Source organism: Cyanistes caeruleus, chromosome 1, assembly GCF_971803275.1.
Source record: "Cyanistes caeruleus chromosome 1, bCyaCae1.hap1.1, whole genome shotgun sequence".
Taxonomy (NCBI): domain Eukaryota; kingdom Metazoa; phylum Chordata; class Aves; order Passeriformes; family Paridae; genus Cyanistes; species Cyanistes caeruleus.
In genome coordinates, this window is record NC_141701.1 from 34,933,709 (window position 1) to 34,959,636 (window position 25,928).

Here is a 25,928-nt window from a genome sequence, read left to right on the forward strand (position 1 = left end):
GTGCTGCCTGCCAGGGGACTCTGCCTGGCAGGACACGCTGCTTCCTGTGCTTTTGGAAACCACCGTGCCCGGGGAGCCCTCGGAAGCCCTCAGATCCCCCTTCAGCAGCACTGTTGAGGGGAAGGCTGGGGCCGGCCCCCGCCCTGTTCTTTCCTGTCAGCCCATTGCCGGCAGCAGTCTGTTGGAGCTGGGCAGCCTGTCCGGGGGGACAGGGACACGGGAGGGAGCCTCGCCCCGGTGCTCCTGCGGGGCGTGAGCAAGCGGGGGGCGAGGGGGCAGAGGAGAGATGTAAACGCGGGGTGGTCGCTTCGGACCAGCCCCCGGGGGGGAGGGGGGCAGAGAAGGGATATACGTAGAGTGTCGCCTCAGACCAGCACCCGAGGGGCACAGAGGGGGAGTTAACACGTGGGGTGTCACCTCAGACCAACACCCGAGCGAGACAGAGCAGGAACGTACATATGGGGTGTCACCTCAGACCCTACTCCCACCCCCAGCGCTCCCGCAGGAAGCGCAACAAGCGCCGCCGAGTGCCCTGTGCGTCCCTCGCGTCCCTCCCGGCCCACCCGCCCGCGGACTACGCTTCCCAGCAACCCGCGGAGGCTCGCCCCTCCCCCGCCCTCCTCCCTCTCCGCCGCATGGCATCACGGTCTCTGTAGTCTCTCCATGGCACGTAGGTCCCTTTCCTACGCCGGGCTTTGGCGGTGAAGGAAACTATCGCTCCCATCCGCCCCTGCGGCTCCGCGCGTGCGCCGCCGGCGTGGAAGTGCGCGAGGCCGCGGCGCTGCGGGCACTGAGGCGGCCGAGGGGCGGTGAGAGCGGCGGTGGCTTCCGCGTCGTGCGGGGGGCGGCGGGCGGCGGCGGGCGGCGCTCGGTACCGCACGGGCGGCACCGGCACCGGCGGCGTCTGAGAGGCGGCGGTCGTTGTCCGGCGCGCAGGGAATGCGCCTGTGAGGGCGGAGGAGGAGCGGGTGCGGGTGAAGCCCGGGCGGAGCGGAGCGATGTCCCAGCCCCAGCAGCCGCCGCCGCCGTCCCCTCAGCAGCAGCCGCAGCCGCCGCCTCCGTCCGCCTCCAAGAAGCGAGACCGGCGCATCTTCTCGGGCACCTGCCCCGATCCCAAATGCCAGGCGCGACTGTTCTTCCCGGCGCACGGGCCGCAGGGCAGCGGCAGCATCGAGTGCACGGACTGCGGGCGGCGCCACGAGCAGCGGCAGCTGCTGGCCGTGGAGGAGGTGACGGACCCCGACCTGGTGCTGCACAACCTGCTGCGGAATGCGCTGCTGGGCGTCAGCGGCGCCGGCCCGCCCCGCAGGAACACTGAGCTCGTCAAAGTCAATGGCCTGTCCAACTACCATTGCAAGCTCCTGGCCCCCATCCTGGCCCGCTATGGGATGGACAAGCAGACTGGGAAAGCCAAGCTCCTCACGGAGATGAACCAGGGAGACATCTTTGACTGCTCTCTCCTGGGTGACCGCGCCTTCCTCATTGAGCCAGAGCACGTCGAAACCATGGGTTACGGGAAGGACCGCTCCGGCAGCCTCATCTACCTACATGACACCCTGGAGGACATCAAGAAGGCAAATAACAGTCAAGAGTGCCTCATTCCTGTCCATGTGGATGGAGACGGCCACTGCCTTGTCCATGCAGTCTCACGAGCGCTTGTTGGCAGGGAACTGTTCTGGCATGCTCTCAGAGAGAATCTAAAGAAGCATTTTGAGGAGAATCTAAGCCACTACAAGGCACTTTTCCATGACTTTATTGATGCTGCAGAGTGGGAGGATATTATCAATGAATGTGACCCTTTGTTTGTTCCTCCAGAAGGTGTGCCAATGGGCCTTAGAAATATTCACATCTTTGGTCTGGCCAACGTGCTTCACCGGCCTATCATCCTGTTAGACTCCTTGAGTGGAATGCGAAGCTCTGGAGATTATTCAGCAACATTCCTTCCTGGTCTCATACCTCTGGAAAAATGCATGGGGAAAGATGGCATGTTGAATAAGCCAATCTGTATTGCATGGAGTAGCTCAGGACGTAACCATTATATTCCTCTAGTTGGAATAAAAGGTGCTGCTTTACCTAAGCTGCCTAGGAAGCTACTTCCTAAAGCCTGGGGAGTTCCTCAAGACCTCATCAAAAAATACATCATGTTAGAGGAGGATGGTGGTTGTATAATTGGAGGAGACAGAAGTTTGCAGGATAAGTACTTGATGAGGCTTGTTGCTGCAATGGAGGAGGTTTTCATGAGTAAACACGGTATCCACCCCAGTCTTGTAGCTGATGTGCATCAGTATTTCTACAGAAGGACTGGTGTAATAGGGGTCCAGCCCGAAGAGGTCACTGCAGCTGCCAAAAAAGCAGTGATGGACAACCGTCTTCACAGGTGCCTCATCTGTGGGGCTCTTTCAGAGCATCATGTTCCCCCAGAGTGGCTGGCTCCTGGAGGGAAGCTGTACAATCTGGCAAAAAGTACTCACGGCCAGCTAAGGCCTGACAAAAATTACAGTTTCCCCCTGAACAGTTTGGTGTGTTCTTACAATCCTATGAAGGATGTGCTGGTACCAGACTATGGCCTGAGTAATTTAACTGTTTGTAACTGGTGCCACGGTAACTTAATGCGTCGTGTCAGAGAAGATGGGTCTGTTTTATATATTGATGGAGACAGAACTAATACTAGGTCTGCGGGTGGCAAATGTGGCTGTGGATTCAAGCATTACTGGGAAGGTAAAGAATATGACAATCTGCCTGAAGCTTTTCCTATAACTCTAGAGTGGGGTGGAAGAGTGGTGAGAGAGACTGTCTACTGGTTCCAGTATGAAAGTGACACCTCTTTGAACAGCAACGTGTATGATGTCGCCATGAAACTTGTTACCAAGCACTTCCCTGGTGAATTTGGTAGTGAGATTCTTGTGCAGAAAGTTGTCAACACAATACTGCACCAAACAGCCAAAAGGAACCCTGATGATTATACCCCTGTAAATATTGATGGTGCTCATGCCCAAAGAGCTGATGATGTACAGCAAGGACAAGAGTTAGAGTCCCAACTTCCGACCAAAATAATTTTGACTGGACAGAAGACTAAAACTTTGCACAAGGAGGAGCTGAATATGAGCAAAGCTGAAAGAACTATTCAGCAGAACATTGTGGACCAGGCTTCTGTAATGCAGAAACGGAAAAGTGAAAAATTGAAACAAGAGCATAAAGGGCAAGCCAGGACTGCTTCTCCTGGGGCTGTTCGTGAGGGGCCCTCGTCTGCACCTGCTACACCAACTAAAACCCCGTATTCTCCAACATCTGCAAAAGAAAAGAAAATTCGAATAACCACCAATGACGGGAGGCAGTCAATGCTTACCTTGAAGTGCACTACCACCTTCTTGGAACTCCAGGAAGGCATAGCAAAAGAATTTAATATTCCCCCGTATTTGCAATGTATTCGCTACGGCTTTCCTCCAAAAGAGCTTCTGCCTCCCAAAGAAGGCATGGAAAACGAGCCTGTTCCTTTGCAACACGGTGACAGGATTGCCATAGAAATCCTGAAGGGCAAGGAGGAAGGCAGGCAGGCTGCCTCAGCACACTCAGCCCATGCTGTGAAGCATGAAGATGTTGCTGTGACCAGTAAGATCTCCTCGAAGGATCTGCAAGAGCAAGTCGACAAGGAGATGTATTCACTCTGTCTTCTGGCAACGCTCATGGGTAAGGATGACTTCGTGTTACTGTTCAAAATTGTGCTTTGAAGTAGAAGATAACATGTTGCAAACTGTAGTTACATACACATTTCCCTTTTTCTTAAATCATGGTTAATCAGGTTAATTCCCTTATTCCTTTATTAGAAGAACATTTAATGTGCTGTCAGTGACTTTTAGAAATGTATATATGAGGTATATGAGATACTTGTTCTTCCTTTGCTGTAAAGTACTCTTTTAAAAATTGCTGTTTAGAGGTGGTTGCATTGCCTCTGCTGTCCTGTCTCACTTATTTTTCTTGCCTCTCATTAAGCACACATTTGAAGTGTATGTGTGAAAGCTACAGACTTTTTTTTTCCCTCATCTCCCTCAGGTTTCAGGAAATAAGTTAAGAACAGGGGTGAGAAGGGGGATGCTCAGTGTCTGCTCATTGGAAGTGAGGAACAAATTTTCACTTTGGTAATAGGATGAAGTCCTGACATTTGGCCCCACAGGGAGTTGTCTTGGTTTAAGCAAATCAACTTGACATTTTCTCATTAGGTAATTGTTAGTTTTAAATGAAGATCTGGTCTTTTTAAAGAGCTAAGAAAAGTGTTATTTCAGAATATAAACAGAAAAAACTGAAAGAATCTAAACGTGGGTCTGAGTTCCAGAGGCTGGACATAGGATTGCAAAGCTATATTTCTAAATTATCAGTTATGTAGATGTGATTGTGAATAATTCAAGACAAAAGGACTTTTCTCAGGTGCCTGTAGTTTTTATTTTCCCTTTTGAACTCAGGAGACTTGGACCCCCATTCTTTCGCCTTTCATTCTCAGTTCTTGCTGCTTTCTGGCAGGAAGTAGAACTGTAATTATCATGCATTCAGCTCTACGAACCAGTTGAATAGTCATGTTTACAGGTTTTTTTTGTGAGAGCCTTCTCTTTTGCTGGAGGGATTTGGTGTGGCTAAAGCATGTGATGTTTCAGAAACGAAACAATTACGTAATCACAGAGTGGTATGTCAGAAGTTCATCAAGCAGAACTTTGATTCTTTTCCAAGTGTGATTGTTTACTCCCGTGTCTTTTACAAGACAGTGTGCTGAATCACTACTCACCTCATCACACTGACATTTACACCCCAGTTCCAAAGTGGAGGAAAAAGTTAGGTTTAAATGTTGTTTTAATTTTGCGATTAAGCTTAAAAGAGTGCTTTACTGTCTGCAGGAAATACTGCTGAAAGTATAATTACTGACTTCAAAAAACTGGCATGCTTTAAAAATATCTTGGTTACTTTAGCATTAAGGTGTGTCTCATTATTTTACAGGTGCTTATCCATAAACTGTGAGCTGATCTTGTATGCAAGAATGACTTTTTGTTTCTGCCATCACTACTGTTAGATTCTGCTTTAAGAGCACTGGTTAGAATAGAATTTATCTCATCCTTCTCTGGCTGCATTCAGTAATTGTGCATTACTAATAGAGGTAAAAGCAACAGCAAGTGATAAACCAATCAGTTATAAAACCTTATGTGATTACTGAATAAGATGCTATTATTATATCATCACTTTTCTAATTGGGTCTTCATTTTCCTTTAAAAATACTTGTAGGAGAAATCTAGTTAATAGACTGTGATTTTTCAACAACTGTGATTTTTCAACAGATGTACAAACTTCCTAAGTCCTTGCTTAGGACTTTCTTAAGGGTGGCAATTCCTCAAGGTGGCATATTCAGCCTTTTTGGGACAAGAAGCCTTAGTTTTTCTCAACAACATTTCTGTACTGCTAAGAACTGCTGCAAAGGTCTGAAAGCCAACTTTAATTTTGTTCTGCTAAAAACGTTCCTGTAATACAGTAAGATTAGCATGTGTAGAGGGGAGATGCTGTTGAGATAGCTCATTGGGCCAGACACACTTTTTTTTTCCCAGTGTCCATAGTGGAAGTGTGTCTTCAAACATCCATAATTATTCATTCTGTGTGCTTAAAACATTTTCTTTCATACAGAGTGAAAAGCTGAAATATTTTTTATTTCAGCTACTAGAATTTTTCTGATCTCAGCTGCTTATTAGAATTTTAGGTCATGTTCTTTAATTTTTCTGTATAGAATTTTAAAATTCTATACAGAAGCCCTGGGAAATTAAATACTGTAGTTTCTGGACCAATTAACATATTATGCATGATTTTTTGTAAAGCTTTCTCTTTTTTTTTTTTTGTTTAGCTCAAAATATAGAATTCTATAGGGAAGTTACTAAAGGAATTGGAATTTTGCATTAACATATTTAAAACATATTTTAAATCAGATTTAATTACACCCATGGAGAGGCCCTCTGAATATATGCAAGCCAGATATGAATTTATTTTGATTGGTTTGCTTTTCACTGATGAATTCATCATGGGAATCAAAATAGCCAGGTTTAAATTTAATGTATTATTTGATGCCAGGATTTTCTTGGAATTAGACAGTTTACTTTGAAGCCAGCTGTACTTCCCTATAACGTATGTTTATCAATTAAGTTTTTTATTTGTGTTTCACTTTGTGTGTTCTCTCTGCTGTCTGAAGTGACAGTCCTGGCCTTGCAGCAGCTCCAGGCTAACTTACACCAGTGAACAAGGCCTATTTGTGGGTAGGACAGTCTGGATTTGTTCCCATACCTTAATGTTCTGGGGTTGGGGTCTGGTCTGAGGAAGTGTGTACTGGAGTGGGAACAATATAATCTCTTTGATAAATGTAGTGTCTTGAGGGACTTTTTAATCTAACTAAATGATCACCCAAATTAACCTGTGACCTATAAACATCTTGCTACCATGGCAAACAAATCCCAAACAAACTGTAAAACTCAACTAACAAAAAAATATGCAAACTTCAAATGTAGTTTAGTTGAGTCACACACACTAGTTCCTCTGATCTGGGAAAGTCCAGTTGCAGCTGTGGGCTTTTTTGGTCTTCTAGTGGGAGATGTCTATCAAAACAGTGTCATTGGTTTGTATTTCTTTCAGTGGCTGATGCTTTTGTATTGTGAGCCCTGCTCTCCCTGCTTTCCTGCATGTAGTACTTGTTAGTATTGCATAAAAGGCTATCTAAACAGTGATGCTTCCCTTGTGCAAAGCTGAAAAATTGTGAAAAATCATGCCCACAGCAAATAGGGAATCTTTCATTGGGAAATGTCAGTAATTCTAAAACTGGGCTTCTTTAAGCCCAGTCTTGTGGAATGAAAAAGGAGTCCTTCAAATAGTAATGGCTTGCTCGATGCAGCAGTAAAGGAGTCCTTAGGATGGAGTCCTGCTGGCTGTGGCCTCTTCTGGCTTCAGTGGGCTGACAGCTGTATTATTCTGTTACTTCTCAGTGCAGTGGTTATTTTGATTCCTGTGGGCAGTGTTTAAACCACCGGGAAGACTTGGAAAGGGCACAGCAGCAATGCTCCAGAGACACTGTGCATAGGGAAGTACATTTCAAATTGTCAGTGAGAGTAAGGACACAGGTAGCAGTGACAGAAGACCTTCTTCCTTAGGTCATAGAAAATAAGAGAGAAGAGCAGTTGTTTTATTACTCAGATGTTCATCTTGGAAGTGAAGGCCAAATCTATGAGCTTGATGTGCAAATGAATGCAGTGAGCCTGAGCATATATGGTTTGAAGGAATGCTTTCAAAAATAATCAGATTATATAGGTCTCCTTTAAAACATCTAAAGACAGAATGTGGTGAATGTGCACTGTACCTTGGTAAAAAGAATGGGGGCTTGAGTAATGCCTGAAGTGGAGAGGTGAGTGACAGTTGTGGGGGAACAGATGAGCAGGCAAGCATACAGAGTCCTGTGCTCTTTTAGTTTATTTTCCTTACTACAGCAAGCAAAGACATTGGTGAGTTGTATTTTACAGTCTCACACATTCCAGCTACCTCTGTCCAAGTAGTACAACCAGTTAACTATAGCTGAAGATTTACATTTTCCAATCTTAATAGAAATTTGAGATATGTGGTTATTGAGATTCCAATCTCTACAGAAGGAGGCAATTTCTATCTAAAATATCTTGATATGTTCCCTGAATATTTGATGGAAAGTGGGAAAACTTTTTTTTTTTTCCTGAAAATGTGTATGTACAGTAGTTATTTCTGCATCAGGAGAATAGAATTTATCAGAATAGAATTTTTGTTTGTACTGCTTAGACAGCTACAGCGCATGCCACTTCTCTGAAGCAGGTAAGTGGTTAGCAAAATAAGGAAAAGGGTATAGGCAAAAGCAGAATTGAACCTATTGAGCAGGTGCTGTTAGGTCACTGATATTCCATCACTGTAACCCAATTTTTCTATTCCTTATATTCCTTTCCTTATGTAGTCTTGGTTGGTTTTTTTTTTTCTCTCCATGACATTTAAAGTTGTCACATTTCAATGCCATTTTTGGCATTGTTGAGAAACACTGGTTATACAGGACTGCTGGGGCCTCATGGTCGGTTGGTATTTTGTTTTTAACTCTAAAGAGAAGCAAGGTACAGACACAGCTTCTATGCAGCTGCCTGGGTGGATGTTTGTGTCTCAGCTGCAGTATTAAGTCTGCTGTGTGGCAGCTGTGAAATTGAACTCTAATTTTTGAGGTGTAGGGATATAGAATTCAAGTTTTAATGAGCGAGGATATGTGCTTGAATTCTGGAAGCGTGTATGTAATTTCCTAGTTTAATGATGAAAGAAGAGGTAGAAAGGGAATGGAGACTCATGTTTAGGGCCTGGCAAAGAACCAGGAGCTGCACCTTGGATCAAATCAAATTTGGGAACTTTTGTACTAGAACATGTAGGATATTTGACTGCAGACAGTGGTATGTTTTTCTGAAAGTCTTTCAATGTCCCAGGCTCCTGTTCTGTGCTTTTGCAATAAAAATTCAAATTCTTAATTGCATAGAAGAGAGCAAGGACTCAACTTTTGATTAAAGGAGTTATATTTTCACCCATTGTCTATAGTATGAAAATGCAACTGTTTAATTTTAAAGTTTGTGTTTGATTTTTACAGGAGAAGATGTTTGGTCTTACGCAAAGGGGCTTCCTCAGTTGTTTCAGCAGGGTGGAGTATTCTACAGCATAATGAAGAAAACAACAGGTATTTTTTTGGTTTTGTTTTTATTCCTTCCTTCCTTCCTCTGTTTCCAAATCCTGAAAATTGTAAATTGGTATTGAGTCACTTGTAAGCATAAATATGCTATGTATTTTTTTATTCAATTACTATGGAAAATTTTCATTCTTGTAATACTGGAGAACTCCTAATGCTACCTTAGACAGACTAAGACTAGGGAATCTGCCTAAACCTATTTTGTTGAACTTCAACCTGTTATTTTCTGAAATGTCCACTTCCTGAATTGTACAAACAGCTTTTTTTATTTTTTTTAGTGACGATATGGCCAAAAGAAATCAACTGACTTTGTTTTCTTGATTTTTTCTCCTGTAAAGATCAAACAATAAGAAAATCAGAGGACTTATTCCTGTTACTTTAGGCACTTACTGGATTAGTTTACTTTTCTTATGTGCTTCTCAGTAGATGTTTTATATGGAGTACTGCATGTTTTAAATTTAAATGGTCAGTTAAATTTGTTTTTCATATTCCTAAGATTATTGTTCAAAAGCTAAACTATCCATCTGCTTCTTGAATTGCTGAATGTTGCATCTTGGGCTCTGTTCAGAATAAGCAAGCAAGTAGAATATATTTGATTTTTAGGTAGCTTTACAGATAGTTCGTATAACAAATAGCAGCTGTATCTTTAGAGAAGAAAGTACTAAGGAGTTATTTTCTCTCAAAGTTTATTTTCTTGATGAAATCTTCACATTCACAGTTTACCTCTTGTGGTTTCAGCTATTATAATGGTTCCTTTGCTGCTTTCTTGTTGTTTGATTTTTTCTTAGGCAGTTTTATCAACCTTATCTTACTTATTTCTGGAAATAAATTAAAATGTGTGATGTACTCAATGCCCACTACCTCTCACTGAATTATTAGCCTAGATAATAGAGTTGATATGCAAGTGTCTTAGATATGTTTCCTTTTAGCTTTCCTTCTTTTACTATGCTTGTACAGTAACGAGTGGCATATTGTTTGTGGAAAGTGAATCAGTTTAACCAGTGCCTGATGGAAAGAGTATTTTTGACCAATTAATGGCTAGCCAGATTTGAAAGCCTGAAATGAATCCAAGGAATTTTAACCCAACTCGCAGAAAATGTCTGACTTAAAAGCCATTTTTCCCAGCTTACTGTGTAAGAAATAAGACTGTAGGATATAATAGTACAAAATGCCTGCATACAAAGAAGTGCAGTACTTCCATATACAGACCATCTTGGTAGGTACAATTCCTATTTCAGCATTAGCACACTTTAACAATTCCAGTGTGCGCAGTCTTTCCACTCTAAGAAGCTACTTACCTATTTGTAATCTTTTAGGTAATGTAATAATGCACCTATCATAGTGGACCTTTGGAACAAAGCTGTCTGTGAAGTGTAGGTACTGTTAATCAATTGAAACTTGATTTAATAGATCTTGTTTAAGATCTTACTTTGAGATTTCGGGATTGCACTTTCAGAGGCAGTTTTGGTCAGTCATAGGAATTGTTACAGTACCCTCTTTTGCAAATGAAAGTTGAGCTGCTAAATTATGTACTTAAAATATGTTCTTCAGGCTTAGGTAGGTGTTCTGCATTTTGGCTGTTTGGTTATTGGTTCCCTTGGATATATAAAGAAAGGAGCTACGTGTCTGAAGCTCTCGGAGTAAAACCTTATTTGTAGGTCCTCTGCAATTGTGAACATGTGGATCAGAAGCTGTGGAGGATAAGTAAGATTGATCAGTTGGTTCATTAGTATACAAACAATAACTTATCCAATTGTTGAATGGCCTTTTCCATTGTTGCTCAGAATACTCATTTTGAAAGCATTGTATTTGGCAACACAGAAATAGAATTTGCTTCTTGTGTTTCTACACTTCTAAATAATTTCTGGTGGTTTTCTTCAAGAATTTCGAGAATGAGAGGAAAAATCCCAATAATTTACCTGTTCCTGGCACCTTTTAAACTGTGTTGTTTTTATTGTAGCTCTCCATGCATAGCTGATGGAACTAAAGTGAAGAGAATGGTTGCAGCCCAGTTTTCATCTGCAGTTAGCTTTTAACTCACAGAAAGACACCATCACTGAATTGATACATTACTGCTTTTACCACAGCCTGCATGGGACAGAGTTGAAAGAGTTATTTTGTGTTTTATGATGATAAACTGTAAAAAATGAATGTTGTCCATTTCTGGCACACAGAAACTTCAGAACTTTAAATTATCTAGTGAACTCTCAGTTTTAACAGATTGGTCAAATTCTAAGTGGGACAATTAAACAAACAGCAGATCAAAGATATGCCTTATGTTTGTTTTGTAAAGGTTAATAGTTATTATGTCCAGGACTACTAAATACAGTAAGCTTGAAACACTTCTGTAAATCTAGCAACACTTCCTCTCATAGGAGAAGACAAAATAGCAAATTTGAAATACCTCAGGCTTAGTAGCAGTTAGGCAACCAGAAATCCTACTACAGTTCTAACTAGTATGGAAGTAGTCTTAAATAGTATTTCTCCAGATAGTGTTTTGGAATGTTCTCCTTGTCAGTTTTCTGGTTTTGATTTTTGATGGTTTGGTTTTGTGTGGTTTTGGGGGTGTGGGGTGATGGTAGTGATGGGGTTTGGATGGTTTTTTTACATTACTGCAAGCATAGAACTGCAAGTTGTAGCAGTGTGGTTATTTTATCTTGTTATAGTACAGTTTTGTCTCTTCATCAGAGTCATCATAAAGGCAGTAGTATCTTGGCAGCATACTGTGGTTGTTATATGGCATAAAAGCCTAAGTTTTTTCTCCCACAGTAGTAACTTTCAGTGTTTGATTTTACATACTTGATTCAGTAAATTTAAATACAGTAATTACTGTGTGTTCAGAATATGCCTTGAAATATGTTAACTTTGAATAACATTTTCTATCTTTATAGGTTTGGCTGATGGCAAGCACTGCACTTTTCCACATCTACCTGGTAAAAACTTTGTGTACAATGCAGCAGAAGACCGATTAGAGCTGTGTGTGGATGCTGCTGGGCACTTCCCAATCGGTCCTGATGTTGAAGAGCTGGTTAAAGAGGCCTTAAGTCAAGTGCGAGCAGAAGCTACTTCAAGAAGCAGGGAAGCAAGTCCTTCACATGGAATGCTGAAGTTGGGAAGTGGTGGAGTAGTGAAAAAGAAATCTGAACAACTACATAACATAACTGCATTTCAAGGAAAGGGTCATTCCCTAGGAACTGCATCTAGTAGTCAACAACATGATCAAAGAGCCAGGGAAACACCACTTTTAAGAAAGCATAGCACAGAAACGGACTTCAGTCCTTCTGCTAAAATTGAGCCTTCTGTATTCACAGCTGCTTCTGGTAACAGTGAGCTTATTCGAATTGCTCCGGGAGTTGTGACAATGAGAGACAGCAGGCAGCTTGACCCCACTTTGATTGAGGCACAGAGAAAAAAGTTGCAGGAAATGGTCTCTTCTATTCAGGCTTCAATGGATAGACATTTGCGGGATCAGAATACAGAGCAGTCAGCATCAGGTGATGTATCTCAAAGAAAAGTAGAGGCAGTGAGTTCAACTGCTAAAACTGGGAGCTTTCAGGCTGCCTTACCCGAATCATTCTCTGCACCAGGTGGTACTGAACACTTGAATACTGAATCAACTGATGGTAACATGGTGAATTCTGTGGGAACAACATTCCCTGCAAGGTCTAAAGCACAAAAGGGAAATTCTGTTGAGGAGCTTGAGGAGATGGATAGTCAAGATGCAGGAATCACTAATGCAACTGAGCCAATGGATCACTCTTGATAGGTTAAAATCTAATAAGGGTAGAAGAAATTACTGTTCAAATGTAATGTTTATTGGCTGGGCCACACAAAGTGATTAGTTACTAAATCTTGTATGTATGTCAAAGATTATATCATCTTATTCAGTGCATGATAAGCATGTGATTGGCAATAGCTTTCAATATTACCATACTGCTGCCCAGGCTGGCTCTGTTACCTGTAAATTAGTTATTAGGAAATGCACTGAGATGAATATCTGCTGTACATGTGGGTTCTTGAAAATTCTTTGTAATTTTTAATTTCTTAAAAGTCTTAAAATTTAAGCCCATGCAAGGTTCTTACCATGCTAGCTTAAGGTTACTGGAAGGGCTAGAACAGGCAAAACTAGAAACATGGCAAAGTTAATTCTGTCCCAGGTACTTAATTCCAATAATAATATACTGTTATAATGAATTAGACATAAATATCAAAAAGTAACTGAAACTAAACTTCTGCTCAATTTGATAATGCAGAATATACAGTACTTTTAATTACATTTTGCTGGCACTTCTCCAATTTAATAACGTTTTCATTCATATCCTCCTCTCAGAAATTTTGGAGTAAGTGTAACTTTAGTAAAGTGAAGTCTTAGTTCTCCTATTGTCAGTTATAAAACAAGTTAGAAAAAAGGCCACATAGCATATGATGAAGATACACTGAATGTGGTGTGGTTATGCATGGCTGTCTGAGCCAACACAACCATTTTGGTGCTCTCTTGGTAGTATGTCTTTATTTCCTCACAGATACCAAACTGGTCAGGTGGTTGCTCAACTTTTGAGACAATTACAGGAGAGAAGTTGGCAATTTCAAGTAAGAGCAAATGTTCAATGCCAAATACATTTCTTTTAGAAGAATTAGATTGCTAGCTTTGGTTAGAAATGGCAAAAATGAAATAACAGCTGTCCTCTTAAGAGCAAATTAACAATTTATTGGAAGGAAATGACTCTCTAGCACACATTATCCTAAAGTGTTTGGTGATAATTGAGCTTTTAGAAGCTCGCTGTTTACGCTGTGGAAACAAGGAATACATGCTGTTTCAGTGTCTATAAAGACTACCCACCTCTCTCAGCCTCACTTCAGATTGTGATGCAGATTTCCTTGCATCAGTGATAATAGAGCTGATATCCACTTAAGTAGTGTGTTCATCAGACCTGTAATGCTAGTTTTCAAGAAGCAGCCATTGTGCTTGCTCCCTAAGGATGGAATGTGTTTCTGATACTGCACTTTGCTTCCTATCTTCATAGTCATTTAAATGCACTATTGTTGCTTCTTCTCATGGTAAAATAACATTGAATGGATGAAAAGATGTTAATACAGCTTCAAAGGAATTAAGAACATTTAAATACTGAAGTCTGTGTTTGTGCACATGTAGGTTTTTACCAGTTCACAAATGTGGTTTGTGTTGTATATGTTTGTATTCAGAAAAGTCTCCTCACATTTTACATTTCTAATCACTTAAACAGTTCTAAGTGTGTTAGTATGCTAAAATGTGCCACGAGGAAGGATTTATTTTTGTATGTAGAACTGAAATGAAGCGAGTCACTTAAATAATAGCCCTTCTCTTTTGTCAAAGTAAATTAAAATGCCTCTGTTGGTTAACTTTTTATGTAGATGGTACAAATATTTTATGATTTTGTACACTACTTAGAGGTAAAATATAAATATCACATTTTCACAAATAAATGAAAAATATTAAGATCTCAAATTGCTGTCTGGTAAGTTAGCAGTTTGGAAACTTGGAATGTATGAAGTAATTGGCTTGCCAGAACTGACCTTGCTGATGCACTGATTAACTGGCAGGGCTTATTCAATGAGAAACAGGATGCACATGCAGCACCTGGAAGCCTGCCATGACTTCTGAAAACATTTAGTCTCCCATGAATCAGTCTAGCTCACTGAAGGCTACATCTATATAGAAAATGTTGAGTAGAGGCTTGTGCTTTATCACAATGTTAGAAAAGTATAGCAGTGGCTCGTTCCTGGGAAAGAATTTCAATTGGGAGAGGCTGAGCGGGAGGAATCTCCTGGATCTCTTGTATTTTAAACCAGGTAACCAATGCTTTGACAGTTTTAACCTTTTCTTTAGGAAAAAAAAGTCTTCCTTGGCTGGAAAAATAATGAGTGAGCAGTGTATATGAGAGAATTTCAAGTTTGAAATAAATTGAAATATTTATTGCACATCATTCTTATTTCAAGGAAAAATGCTTGCGTCTTTCATGCCTTTCTGGCAAGACTGCAGAAGTTCATGTGCCTTTTACTGTGTAAAGAGGAAGGCTTGGTTTAGTTTTGACACACTTCCCATTTCAGCAGTAATTTGACATTTTGCTTCTTATCTAAATAGACATAGAAACAGATAATAGCTCTGTTTGACTCACCATTAGTGTCATCTCGGGCCCACTCAAGTCGTGTAGATCAGAAACCTCCAGTTCCTAAAAGAAGATGGTCTCACAGGACTGGTAAAATGGTGTCAATCACAAGATCCGCTGGTGTGAATTCTGGAAGGCAGGATTGTGCGTATTTCTTTGCAGTGTTCTTATCTCACGTAGTTTTTTCATGCATTCAATATCAGTAGTTTTGAGAAAGATAGATTGCTTTTGATACACTCAAGTGAAGCTAAACTTCATCTATGTGCCAGTGAGATGTGTGACTGCAGAAGAAGTGAAATAAAGAACACTGAAGTGTAAGTTGGAACAGATGTTTCATTTGGTTGCTGGCGCTGGGTGCAAATATAAGTTGACACAAATCTGTGTGCCTAAGGAGCACCAGTGTGCTTGTTAGAATTCCCTGTTAGAGTCAGGAAAATGCTGGTGGGGTACAAGGGCAGGGAGGACTTCGGCTCATTGTGGATGAGAAGATGTGTCAGTAGGACTTCTCAAATGTCAAGAGTGGTGCCCTTTTCTTGAAAAGTAAAGGCAACCAACCCAAATTCTTGCTAGCAAATTGCCTGTGGAAAGAGGTTGTGGTTTTGAATACCCACCTTGATTACTTTCTTGTCTGAAGGCCAAAGATAAGCTACACTGCATCTCATGGCAAAGAAGACACATTATTAGGAAACCCTGAATGTTACTATGGCTTAGTATGTATAACCCAAAGAAAAGATGATTACTAAAAATACAGACCTAGTATAAAAATAAAAAGGGGAATGAACTAGATTGATGATGAGCACATGGGAAGCCTTGGGAGAACAGACCAGTTTTCCAGGAAATGCAAGACTTTTACTACAAATGGCTGGCTACTTAGTAAGATTGACTTTTTGATAGCACTGTTTCTCTCTGAATTGTTTGCATTTCAGAGAGGGAAAAGAAATAGCAGATTTTCAAACGAAATCAAACGTATTTGGGATGTCTTCCCTGTTGTAGTCACAAAACAGCTGTGTGTATTGTTGGCTTTGTGAATCCCATATAGTTTACTAGTCTTGTGCTGGCTACAAAATACAAGCTAGACGTTGCCTCTGACAGAGTGCTCTAGCAGTGTCACAGGGGCACAGTGCCACAGGGCTGTGTGCTAACAGCCCTGCAAGGCCAAAATACTTGATTTACAATCTTTCATAAAGTAGAATCTGTTTTCACTGTCATGGGGTTGGTGGAGTTGCTTGCTACTTTTTCAATGCGCTAAAAATGCCAGGAAACAAAATTCTTGGTATGTTTACAGTTGGGAGAGTGATGCTCAATCTGAGTTGTATGGAAAATGAATGATATAAGAAGATGCCACTGTTAATCTCTACATTCGTTTGGCTCCTATTTTTAAATATCAGAATCTACATGCTTTTGTAAAATAATAATAATATGAATATAAAGTTAATCCTTCTGTTAAAAAAAGCCACAACAGAGAGTGGTTTCTTTGTTTTGCTTGTGGATATCAGTTTAGCTTCATGAAGAAGTTGCTTAAGATCTTTAGAATGCAGGATTCCCTCTGAGCCCTTATGCCTGTGGTTGAGCAATAAAAGGTTGACACAAGAGTGGTATTTTCAGAGTTACTTTACGTTTGATGAGGATTATTGCCAAGAAATGAAAGAGTGCACTTTTAGGAGGGAATGCTATTTAAAATGTATAAATAGGAATTAAAATAGTGTATATATTTAGAAAAAAATCTTTTTAAAGAGTAAGTGCTTTACATGTTGAATTAAAAACAAATTAGCATAGAAGCTATACCATCTCCACAGTACTGGCTGTTATCCAGCAAGGTTTGGTTTGTTTTATTTGTGATTGCTGTACTAATTATATTTGATTTTTTTATCTGTAATGTAACAATAGTGTATTATAACAGTATATAGTGTACTATACTACACTTCACTGTACAGTATTTGGAATTTTCTTTGATTGCTATATTAAAACTATAAGTTAAAACATCTGCTTTGGTTTTATAAGGTGTAATTTTTATCTAGCTTTTCACACATTAGCTTGTTTAATTAATGCTGATTTGCCTACAAAATGTCTCAGTTGAATATATATTATTTTCTGCATTTTGCATATAGATTACATTATATTTGCATATATGAATAATAGTACAGAAGTTGAAAATCTGATACAATTCTTAGAAAAGTAAAATCTGATGTTATCCATTTTCCTGTAGGAATCATTCTTTTTAAAAAGAATTTTTTGAAAGGAAAAGCTCTTTAAGGAAAAAGTTGGTTTTTTTTACCTCATGCCTATTCTAAATATTTCATTGAACACATAGAACCTTTGAATTTGAGAGATTTCTAAACCATATATATTTGAGACCAGAATTCAAGACCTGAATCTTCAAAGTTGTCACAAAGATGTAGAAAAATGCTGACCAAGTCAGCATTTAAGATACCTTGCAATCTGTGATTTGAAACATTGGTCAAAATGTATTTCAAAGCAAAATTTTAGTGTGTGCATGTAATATTCAAGTATGAATAGTACAATTTGGGAGAACTAAGCTTTTGAAAATTTGGCAATACTCAAAGAAGAACATATTGACAACTATTTAAATTGTCTCTATGCTTTTCCCACCAGCTACATGTGGTACTTTGTTTCACAAATTGGCTTTAATCAAAACTTCTGAGCCTAGAAACAAGCCATAAAACCCATCTGCAAAACTCTTGTGTTACTTCTTCCTGTATTTACTGAAAGGCTTTAATTCCAAGTGTGCTAGCATTAAAGCATTCTTTAAAATGATGGGTGTAAATACACAGTGTTAATTTTGATTGCATGTCATATCAGGAAGAATTGAAAATTATCCTTCAGAAGATTTGTATTTCAAAAGCTTAAATGCTTAATGCTAAGCTAGAAATTTGCTCATCTTTATTAGCACAGTGCTTATAATCTGAGCCAAAACCAGTACTGAATGTATGAAGCAACAAAGTTAAGTGTGCTTTCAAAGCGTTTTCATTTTACTTCTGCAATTAATTGTACAGTGTTTATATCTGTATAAATTTTTATTTTGGATTGGAGTTGTTTGGTTTGGGTTGTTATTTGTTGTTTTGTTGGTTTGTCTTGTTTTTTTTCCTTATGCATGTCCACAGCAAATCTGTTGTAGCATCACTGTAAAACCCCAGCTTCCTGTCACCATAAAACTCCTCAAAATACAATCTTATCCCGAGGGGCCAGGGTGAGAGTGAACCTTGGATATTCATCAGCATGTGTAGTGAGTTATGGAAGGTGCTTTTGGTATTACAGAGTCAATTCAAACACCTTATACTGACTGCAGAAGTTGATTGAAATCATGTTGCTTTGCTTGATGCAGTGGCATTGGTATATGTTGGCTTCTACTGGTTTGTGTAGTTTTGAGTATTTATTACTCAGAAATGGATAAAGAAAAGTAGGTGTTTGGATTCACAGATGCCAAGCTGACATCGCAGAAACCCTGTTGCTGCAGCTGGTTTGAAATGGGTTATTTTTGATTACTTAAATTGATGTATACTGGGTTATTCGGAACATTTATTAACAGTCAGAGGGATTAGGCTTCAGTATAAACAAGACCTCTGTTGCAGTAACTTGCAGGCACTTTAAGAGGTTTCAGAAAAACTATTATTCTTTGTTCTATTACTGAAAAATATTGATTATGAGATAGCTGCACAGATTTCTATTTGGACTTTATCCACCTCTGTTTTTAAAAGACTACCTAATTTTGTTTTCCACTGGAAATAATACTTCTAGTGGCTTGTCTTGCTGGTAGTAAATCTAATTTGACTTCTAAAGTGATCCTGTAGGTCTGGACGGGGTCTGTGCTGTTTGGAAACTTGTATTCAATAAGTGAAAAATTAAAAGAGAGATGGCAGATGGAAGGAAGTTACCAGAAATTATAAGAAGGTTTAAATGGTGCTGTGGTTCTTATTAGCCAACAGTCTGTGGAGTCTGCCTGCATGAAATGCACAGTCACTTCTAAAAAACCCATAAGGCGTGCCTCAAGCAACTTCTTTCAGAATAAGAAAACTTGATTTCATAGGCTACTTTGTCAAGTCAGTGTATAAGATTTGCTTTAAAATGAAGTTTCTTTTAGATTGTCACATTGTTGTGTAAATGTAGAGCAATGCTTGCCAGACACTACCTCCTGATCCTAAATTCTCCTTTCCCACATGTGTTTGTGCTGCCTTTGCAAATCATCAAGAGGTCTCCTCTGATGCTGGGCTGCCTTTCCTGTTTGCTTTCATCTGTCTCTTGAACTTTTATTCTATATCCTTTTTACCATGGATATTTTTGCATATTTATTGTCCTCTGTTTCTACTGCACCTCTTACAGACAGAAAGAGGCAACAAATGATTGAATTTCACACAAATTAGACTGATGTATAAGAAAACCTTATTACAAGCACAGAAACCTTATATGGCACAGAAAGGAGCAAAGGGAGATTCCTGGGAGAAGGGAGTACTTACCTGTGTATTCAGGAGAAAGGAAGAAGATGCATAAGAATTTATCGGTGTTTCTAAAAATTTACCTTGTAGTTCTAGGGCAAACATGCTTTATGTTGTTCCATATCCATGGTGGAACTTAAGAAGCTGCAGTGGCTCACTCCAAATCTGGGGATTTCCCTGAAATCCACACTTCTTTTCTCCCAGGAGCAGAAGCTGCCAAATATATACATTTCAACCCGGTGGGAGAGAAGGGGTGAGACCTTACCACACATTGCTCCGTGATAGTGTAGGTTTTGTGGCAGTGAGAAAAAAGCCAAAGCACACTGAAAAGGCAAGAGCCTAATTAAAATTAGGGGAATGAAAAAACTCGTAATTTCTAACTATTTGTATGCTCAAATCTGCCCAAGCATTGCTCAGTACATACCAAATTCTACATCTGAACACTGCACATACAAAACACTACTTCTTTTTCCACTGTGTCTTTCTTAGAATAAGAAATAGAATAAGGCCCTTCCTGGCTTCCTAAGACAGATGCTGGAAATAGCAATTATTTTTGTGGGCAGCAAAGAGGGATGCAGAAAATAAAGGTCAAGAGTACCTGCTTCTTTTTGCTTTTAAAATAAGAAAAGTAAAGGCACGGTACAATGGAAAAAACTAAATGTCACTATTTGTTTCTTTGTTCCCTCTGTTTTTCCTAACTGTAACTACTTCTTTACCCTGCCACATTCACCAGCATATTTTTTTGGTTTGTTTTTTTTCCCTGCATTTGAGGTCAGATGAGCTAGCCTATTCCCTCCTTAGTCTGAAAATTTTGAACTCTCAGGTCTCTATTAAGCCAGAAGTCCAAAATTTCCCAGTTATCTATTGCCACTGTGAAAATAATCTTTATTTAACATTTTGTTTCTTTCCAACCCTAACCTTGAGGTTCTACACTGTAAACTCTCTTAAAATCACATCCTTTCACAAACTCAAATGCAAAATACATTTGCAGTAACTGAAGACCTTCCATGTACACCTGTTGTGCCTGGAGAAGTAGGGCCAGGATAAAGGTATGCAGTCTTTTGCATCTGTAAGCACTCTCTGATCTCTCTTCTCTGCTCCTGCTGGAATTCTGCAGGGCACAGGAGCAGCGCTGTTTTGGATAAAGAGGCAAACTACTGTTATGAAAGCAGCAGGGGCCAGCACCTCTGGAAGTGTTGGTTGTGATACTGGCTGATTTGTCTGTGTGGTTCCTATTTTTGTAATTAGTGTTGGGAGTCTTGTTGCTAGCTTGGAAAGTTGGGGATCAAAACACTGTTGTTTTTATAAATTAGTTTTGATTTTTGGGTAGAAAGTCAAGCCGGTGCTTTCCATCTATCACCAGGATACTATTGAATTTAGGCTGAATCTGGCTTGCCTGAATCTAGCTCAGGCAGTTGCCAGGATGCTGTCACTGCTGCCTGCCTGTCAGATTGGCTCAGTCTGGCTCTGATAGCTTTGGTCCCTTTCTTTAAGAGTAATTGTTTACTCCTGGAGTGGATAAAAACCCAAGAATTAAGCTGACTTCTCTTGCATTTCTAGTGATGACTTGCTAGGATATAATGCTAAAACCATGGGGTAATGCTGGTACCTGATTAACAGGTGACTTGCAAATGTCCCCTTTGGTTTCCAAAGTTGTGAATATGTTGGTGAAATACATTTTAAAAAGCATTTGCATACTTGACCAGAACTAGTAAAATTATTTCTCTATAATTTCCAAAATAAACGTGGCATTTGAGAAATTAGAAATGTTGTTAACTGAGATTAATAATATAATCTAATCTTGCAGTGGTGTCATTACTAATTATTGTGAGAGTTGATAGCAAGATGATAGGTAATGTCTGGGTATAAACTTAGGAATGTTTTTCCCTCTTTCATTGATTCAAGACTATTCGACTTTCAGCCTCTAAAAAGTAATATTTGCCTGTATAGTGCCTCATTTAAATGAATGCTTATGCTATTGAAACCATAGAAGATGTGGTTGCCAAATGAAATTTGTCTCTTCATAGAAATGCTGTTAATCAGTCTAGCTGCTGCTGTACTTTGCACAGCAGATGAGGTGAGGCTTAGAGCTTGGTTTCAAAGTGACAGCATGCATCTGAGCTGTGCAATGACACCATTTCCTTCACTCTCTGCAAGAGGATCCTAGTGTTGGTCTCTGGCAGGGCTATATCCCTGGAGCTGCTTTATTGGTCTTCTGAGCCTGGGAACTGTGGTTGTTTTTTTCACTCCAAGGCTTGATTTCAAGGCCACCTCAGAATTCGTTCAATAATTGTACAGCCTCCTTGATAAGGTGATATAGACTGCTTTGGAAACATGCAAGACGTTTTGTATACATGATTGTCTTGGAGGTTAACGCACCAGAATAAATTCTGAGCCCATCCAGATACACTAGATTATTATATTTTGGTATTTTTGTGGTATGGTAGCCTTTAAGCCTCCTACACTAGCATGAATACTGTCTATACAATAAAATAAAATTCATGAAATCACAAAGTACATTACATACAATTATTCTGTGTCTGAACACAGGCTAATTGAATTAGGCAGAGGTAACAGTACCCTCTGCAAGAGGCTGTATAAATAGATTGAGTCAAAGTGCCCAGAACTTCCTAACTCTTCTGAGTGAAGTGAACTCTTCTGGCTGATCCTTTAAGGCTCAACATTTTAGGAAAATATTATGAGAAGCATTTAGAGAGAATTCCAGCAAAATCAGATAAGTCATGAACAGAATATTGTCCTTCAGAATCTTTGATACCAAGCAGATGGAAAAACAGAAAAGAATAAAACAAGACTCAGTATAACTCTGAAGACACATAGCAAGTTGAAATTGTTCTGAACAGCAGCTTCCCTTAACTGACTGTGACATGACTGGAGTGCAGATGACAAGCTGGAATCTTCAGTACTGGGACATAGAACAGATGCAGATAATAAGGTGCTGTCATATGAAAAACTATTTTAATTTAAGAGAGTATCTGGTGTGTATCCTTGTGCTCTTCACTGGGAATTTCTCCAAACATGAGGAGGAAGCTCAACCCCACCAGGATAATGCAAGCAAGAACACCTTGGGTGCTGAATGAGTGGTGCTGTGACATTGAATGGAGACCAAGTCAAGCAGCTGGGCTGAAGACTTGATGGATACATGTGGTTTGATTGACATATTTGGTGTTTCAGCCAGTGCTGAGCTCTGAAGACTGCAGTCATTGAAGCAACTGGTGATAAAGTGTTGAAGACTACTAAAAGGAAAGTACCTGGTAAAAGACCTGTAAAGTCACCTACACTGAGCTTTTTCTTTATTTTGCAATCATGCAAATGTTTCTTTTACTTTATAGATCTTAGTTCTGTGAGACCAGCAGCAATTGGTTGGGAAACTGTTTGCTAAGGAAATTATCTTCTTGTTTTCCACAATTATCTTCTTGTTTTCCACTGATTCTTGAGTTTACTGTGTCAGATTTTTTTAGATTCTTCTCTCCTACTAAAACAGTCAGTTGCCTGCCTTGTCGATTATTTTTGCTGAGAACCATCTTCACAAAGACTCTGGGTTCCTCTGTTGTATGGTTTCCAAACAAACTACAGAGAGAACATTTAGGACAGACTGATTATTCCTAACTTCAAGTAAGTGATGTTAAACCCTGTGCCTCTGGAGGAGCATCCATGTACTGGTTTATTTTCTAGAGAAATATTAAATTAGCTGCCTGAATTCACAATGAGATCTCGATGCATAGCGGCAAAGAATAACAAACTTCTGCATGTGACTTCAGAGTTTTTCTATCATTTCCTTGTGACAATAGGCAGTGGGATCATGACTGGTATTTTTTATTCACTAAAGGCTTTACTAGGAAATAGATGTAACTCTCACCAAATTAGAGCAGTAAAAAATAGTATACATATGGACTTAATATATGGCCTTATAGTGTGGTACCTTCATAACCACTTCATCTTGGTGACATTTTTTGAAGCATCAGTGTTGCACAGGAAGCACCTGTTGCCTGGCAGAAGCAATCTGCTGTTAGTTAAGGTCATAATGAATGCCTAATAGAAGTTTATTCCCTGCAGATCAGCAGGAAACTAAACAAGAAGGATTAATAATGGAACAAATGATAGGGCCATCACTCTCTCTCTCCCAGGCACTTTGCTCTTTGAATCATCTAGGTAAGATCAAGTGTCCCTGTATTTGGAAATGTATTGCCCACTGCTATTAGTACTTGGCCAACACTATAAAACCCAAGCAAGATCCAAATGCCAACAGATGATTCAAGTGTTGTTTGGAGAATTGTCAGGAGACCCAGCTAAACAGTTCTAAGGTAATGAGAAAGTGGCAAAAAATGCCACTGGAATTATGTCCACTGTGACTCAAGGTCTATGAGCTAGACACCTGACACCTTGAACCTGCCACAATGTCTTTCCACCTTGTCATGTTCTTTGGGTCTAGGCTGGAACTGGGCTCTCCTTTGTCAAGGGAGACTTGGGAAGGGCAAGCAAAGGCAGAAAATGGTTCTTGCACAATGCGACTCAGATATTGCTGGCTAGTGAGTGTCCTATCAGAAGCCTGTCAAACATCCTGGTGGCTTGTGGGCCATGACAGCTTGGATGGGATGGGAGGGGACAGTCCATATCCTGCTACAGAGATAGTGTCTGTACCTTCTTTCTTATAAGGTGTCTGCAGAGAGTGGTAGACCTCTGGCTTGGTTTTGCAAAGTTACTAGAAGCTGAGAAGAGAGAGAGGGACGCATCTGCATACTTTTATTTTTTTAGCATGTAGGAGCAAAAGAAACTCCAAACATTAGACCTTGTCATATAGGACAGTAACAGGATTAAAAAAAAAGTGAGATGTGTATGTCCTTACTGGTGAACTCCAAGGAGAATGTTTACTGGATGTCATAACAAACTACATCTTCAGGCTGTTGTTATCTTTAACAACAGGACCATCAGTAGTTATTATTTTAGCAATTTGCTTCAGCTAATGTTTTCAGGATCTATTTCCTGCAAATTAGGAACACATGTGTTACTATGGGAATATACAAGAAGGTACCTATTTAGACAATAATATTTTTATTTCAGGCTCCTTTCATTTTGAATTAAATATAAATGAGTGCTAAAAGATGCCATTTCTTACTGTATGAGGCTGATGACACAGATCCTGTCTCAGGGTGCTTTTTATTACTTTTTCATTACAGCTTTTATAGTTCAAAGACTCCTGTCAGAGCTTTGATGTGGGGAAACCTGCTGCGTTGTCATCTCTGGATACTAAAAGTGCATCACGGGGAATGTAGGTTGGTGCTGAATACCTATTAGCAAAGACTACAAATAAAACCCTCAAGGAATTAATTTTCCTCGTGTAAGATGAAACGGTACAAGTTCGTCCTTCGAACAGTGGTGCTGGTGAAGTTGAGGTTTTGGTAGGTTTTTGGTGGGTTTGGGGTGCGTTTTTGCCCTGCCGTGCCGCAGGGGCTGTGCCACCGCCTGCAGTTCCGGCGTGTCCGCGCAGGGGGCGCTGCGAGCCCGGCGTTCCCTACCGCAGGCACCGGGAACATCCACGGTGCTGTGGGGATGCACCGGGAACATCCACGGTGCTGTGGGGATGCACCGGGAACATCCACGGTGCTGTGGGGATGCACCGGGAACATCCACGGTGCTGTGGGGATGCACCGGGAACATCCACGGTGCTGTGGGGATGCACCGGGAACAGCCCCAGGGATGTGGGGGTGCACCGAGAACGCAATAATGAGGGGATATACAGACTCCACACACGGCTTCGTTTATTCAGATAACTTCTGTGCATTCCATCCTGGTGGAAAACAGACTGCCCATGAGTCAGCGGTGTGCCCGGTGCACAAGAAGGCCAGTGGTACCCTGGGGAACATTAGGAAGAGCACTGCCAGCAGGTCGAGGGATATGATGCTGCCCCTCTTCTGGTGAGACCACGTCTGGAGTGCTGTGTGCAGTTCTGGGCTCTTCACAACAAGCGAAACAAGGAGCTTCTGCAGCAGGTCCAGTGGAGGGCTGCAAAGATGACCAAGGGAGTGGAGCATCTCTCTTTAAATACAGTTTAAAGCATAACTGGAGCATCTCATGTAGGGACAGGATAAAGGGAAATGGATTCAAAATAAAATACAGTAGGTGTCGATTAGGAATTTAAGAAAAACTCATCACCCTTTGCTAAGGGTGGTAAGGTACTGGAGCAGGTTGCCTGGAGAAGTTGTGGATGCCCCATTCCTGACAGTATTCCAAGTCGGGTTGGATGGGGCTTTGAGGAACCAGGTCAAGTGGAAGGTGTCCCTGCCCATTGCATGGGGGCTAGAACCAGATGATCTCTAAAGCCCCTTCCAACACAAATCATTCTATAGTTCCAGCTCAAGACTCATGTAGGGAAATACTTAGAACACACAGAGGTTCTGCTGGAGTGTAGCTTTTACTTCACAATGGTGATAGCTTCAGGATGTCATTGCCTCTGTGGTGGTGGTGGTTAGCAAATTTCCTTAAGTAAACCATTGAAAAAAATGTATTTGGAAAAAAGATGATGGATAAGAAACCATCTGCTGTTTTGATGATTTGTTTTGACCACTA

The 25,928-nt window shown here is 40.5% G+C and overlaps 1 protein-coding gene across 2 annotated transcripts; it reads left to right on the forward strand.

The window, feature by feature from the left end:
* Positions 1–898: 898 nt before the first annotated feature.
* On the forward strand, positions 899–24,705 carry VCPIP1 (valosin containing protein interacting protein 1). 2 transcript variants are annotated; one of them, XM_086886468.1, is made up of 4 exons: positions 899–3,687; positions 8,651–8,737; positions 11,638–12,240; positions 24,539–24,705. In XM_086886468.1, exons 1-4 carry the CDS (start codon positions 999–1,001, stop codon positions 24,571–24,573), a joined length of 3,414 nt encoding a protein of 1,137 aa, XP_086742594.1. In that variant the 5' UTR covers positions 899–998; the 3' UTR covers positions 24,574–24,705. The 2 variants fall into 2 exon arrangements, with proteins under 2 accessions (XP_086742594.1, XP_023776734.2); XM_023920966.2 differs by lacking the exon at positions 24,539–24,705 and having other exon boundaries at positions 900–3,687; positions 11,638–16,876.
* The last annotated feature ends 1,223 nt before the right edge of the window (positions 24,706–25,928 follow it).

Bases quoted from the DNA above. Each gene is read 5' to 3' on its own strand.
- VCPIP1 (XM_023920966.2), top strand. From the start codon at position 999: ATGTCCCAGCCCCAGCAGCCGCCGCCGCCGTCCCCTCAGCAGCAGCCG. The intron at 3,688-8,650 runs GTAAGGATGACT...TGATTTTTACAG, and splicing joins TCTTCTGGCAACGCTCATGG to GAGAAGATGTTTGGTCTTAC. The intron at 8,738-11,637 runs GTATTTTTTTGG...CTATCTTTATAG, and splicing joins CATAATGAAGAAAACAACAG to GTTTGGCTGATGGCAAGCAC.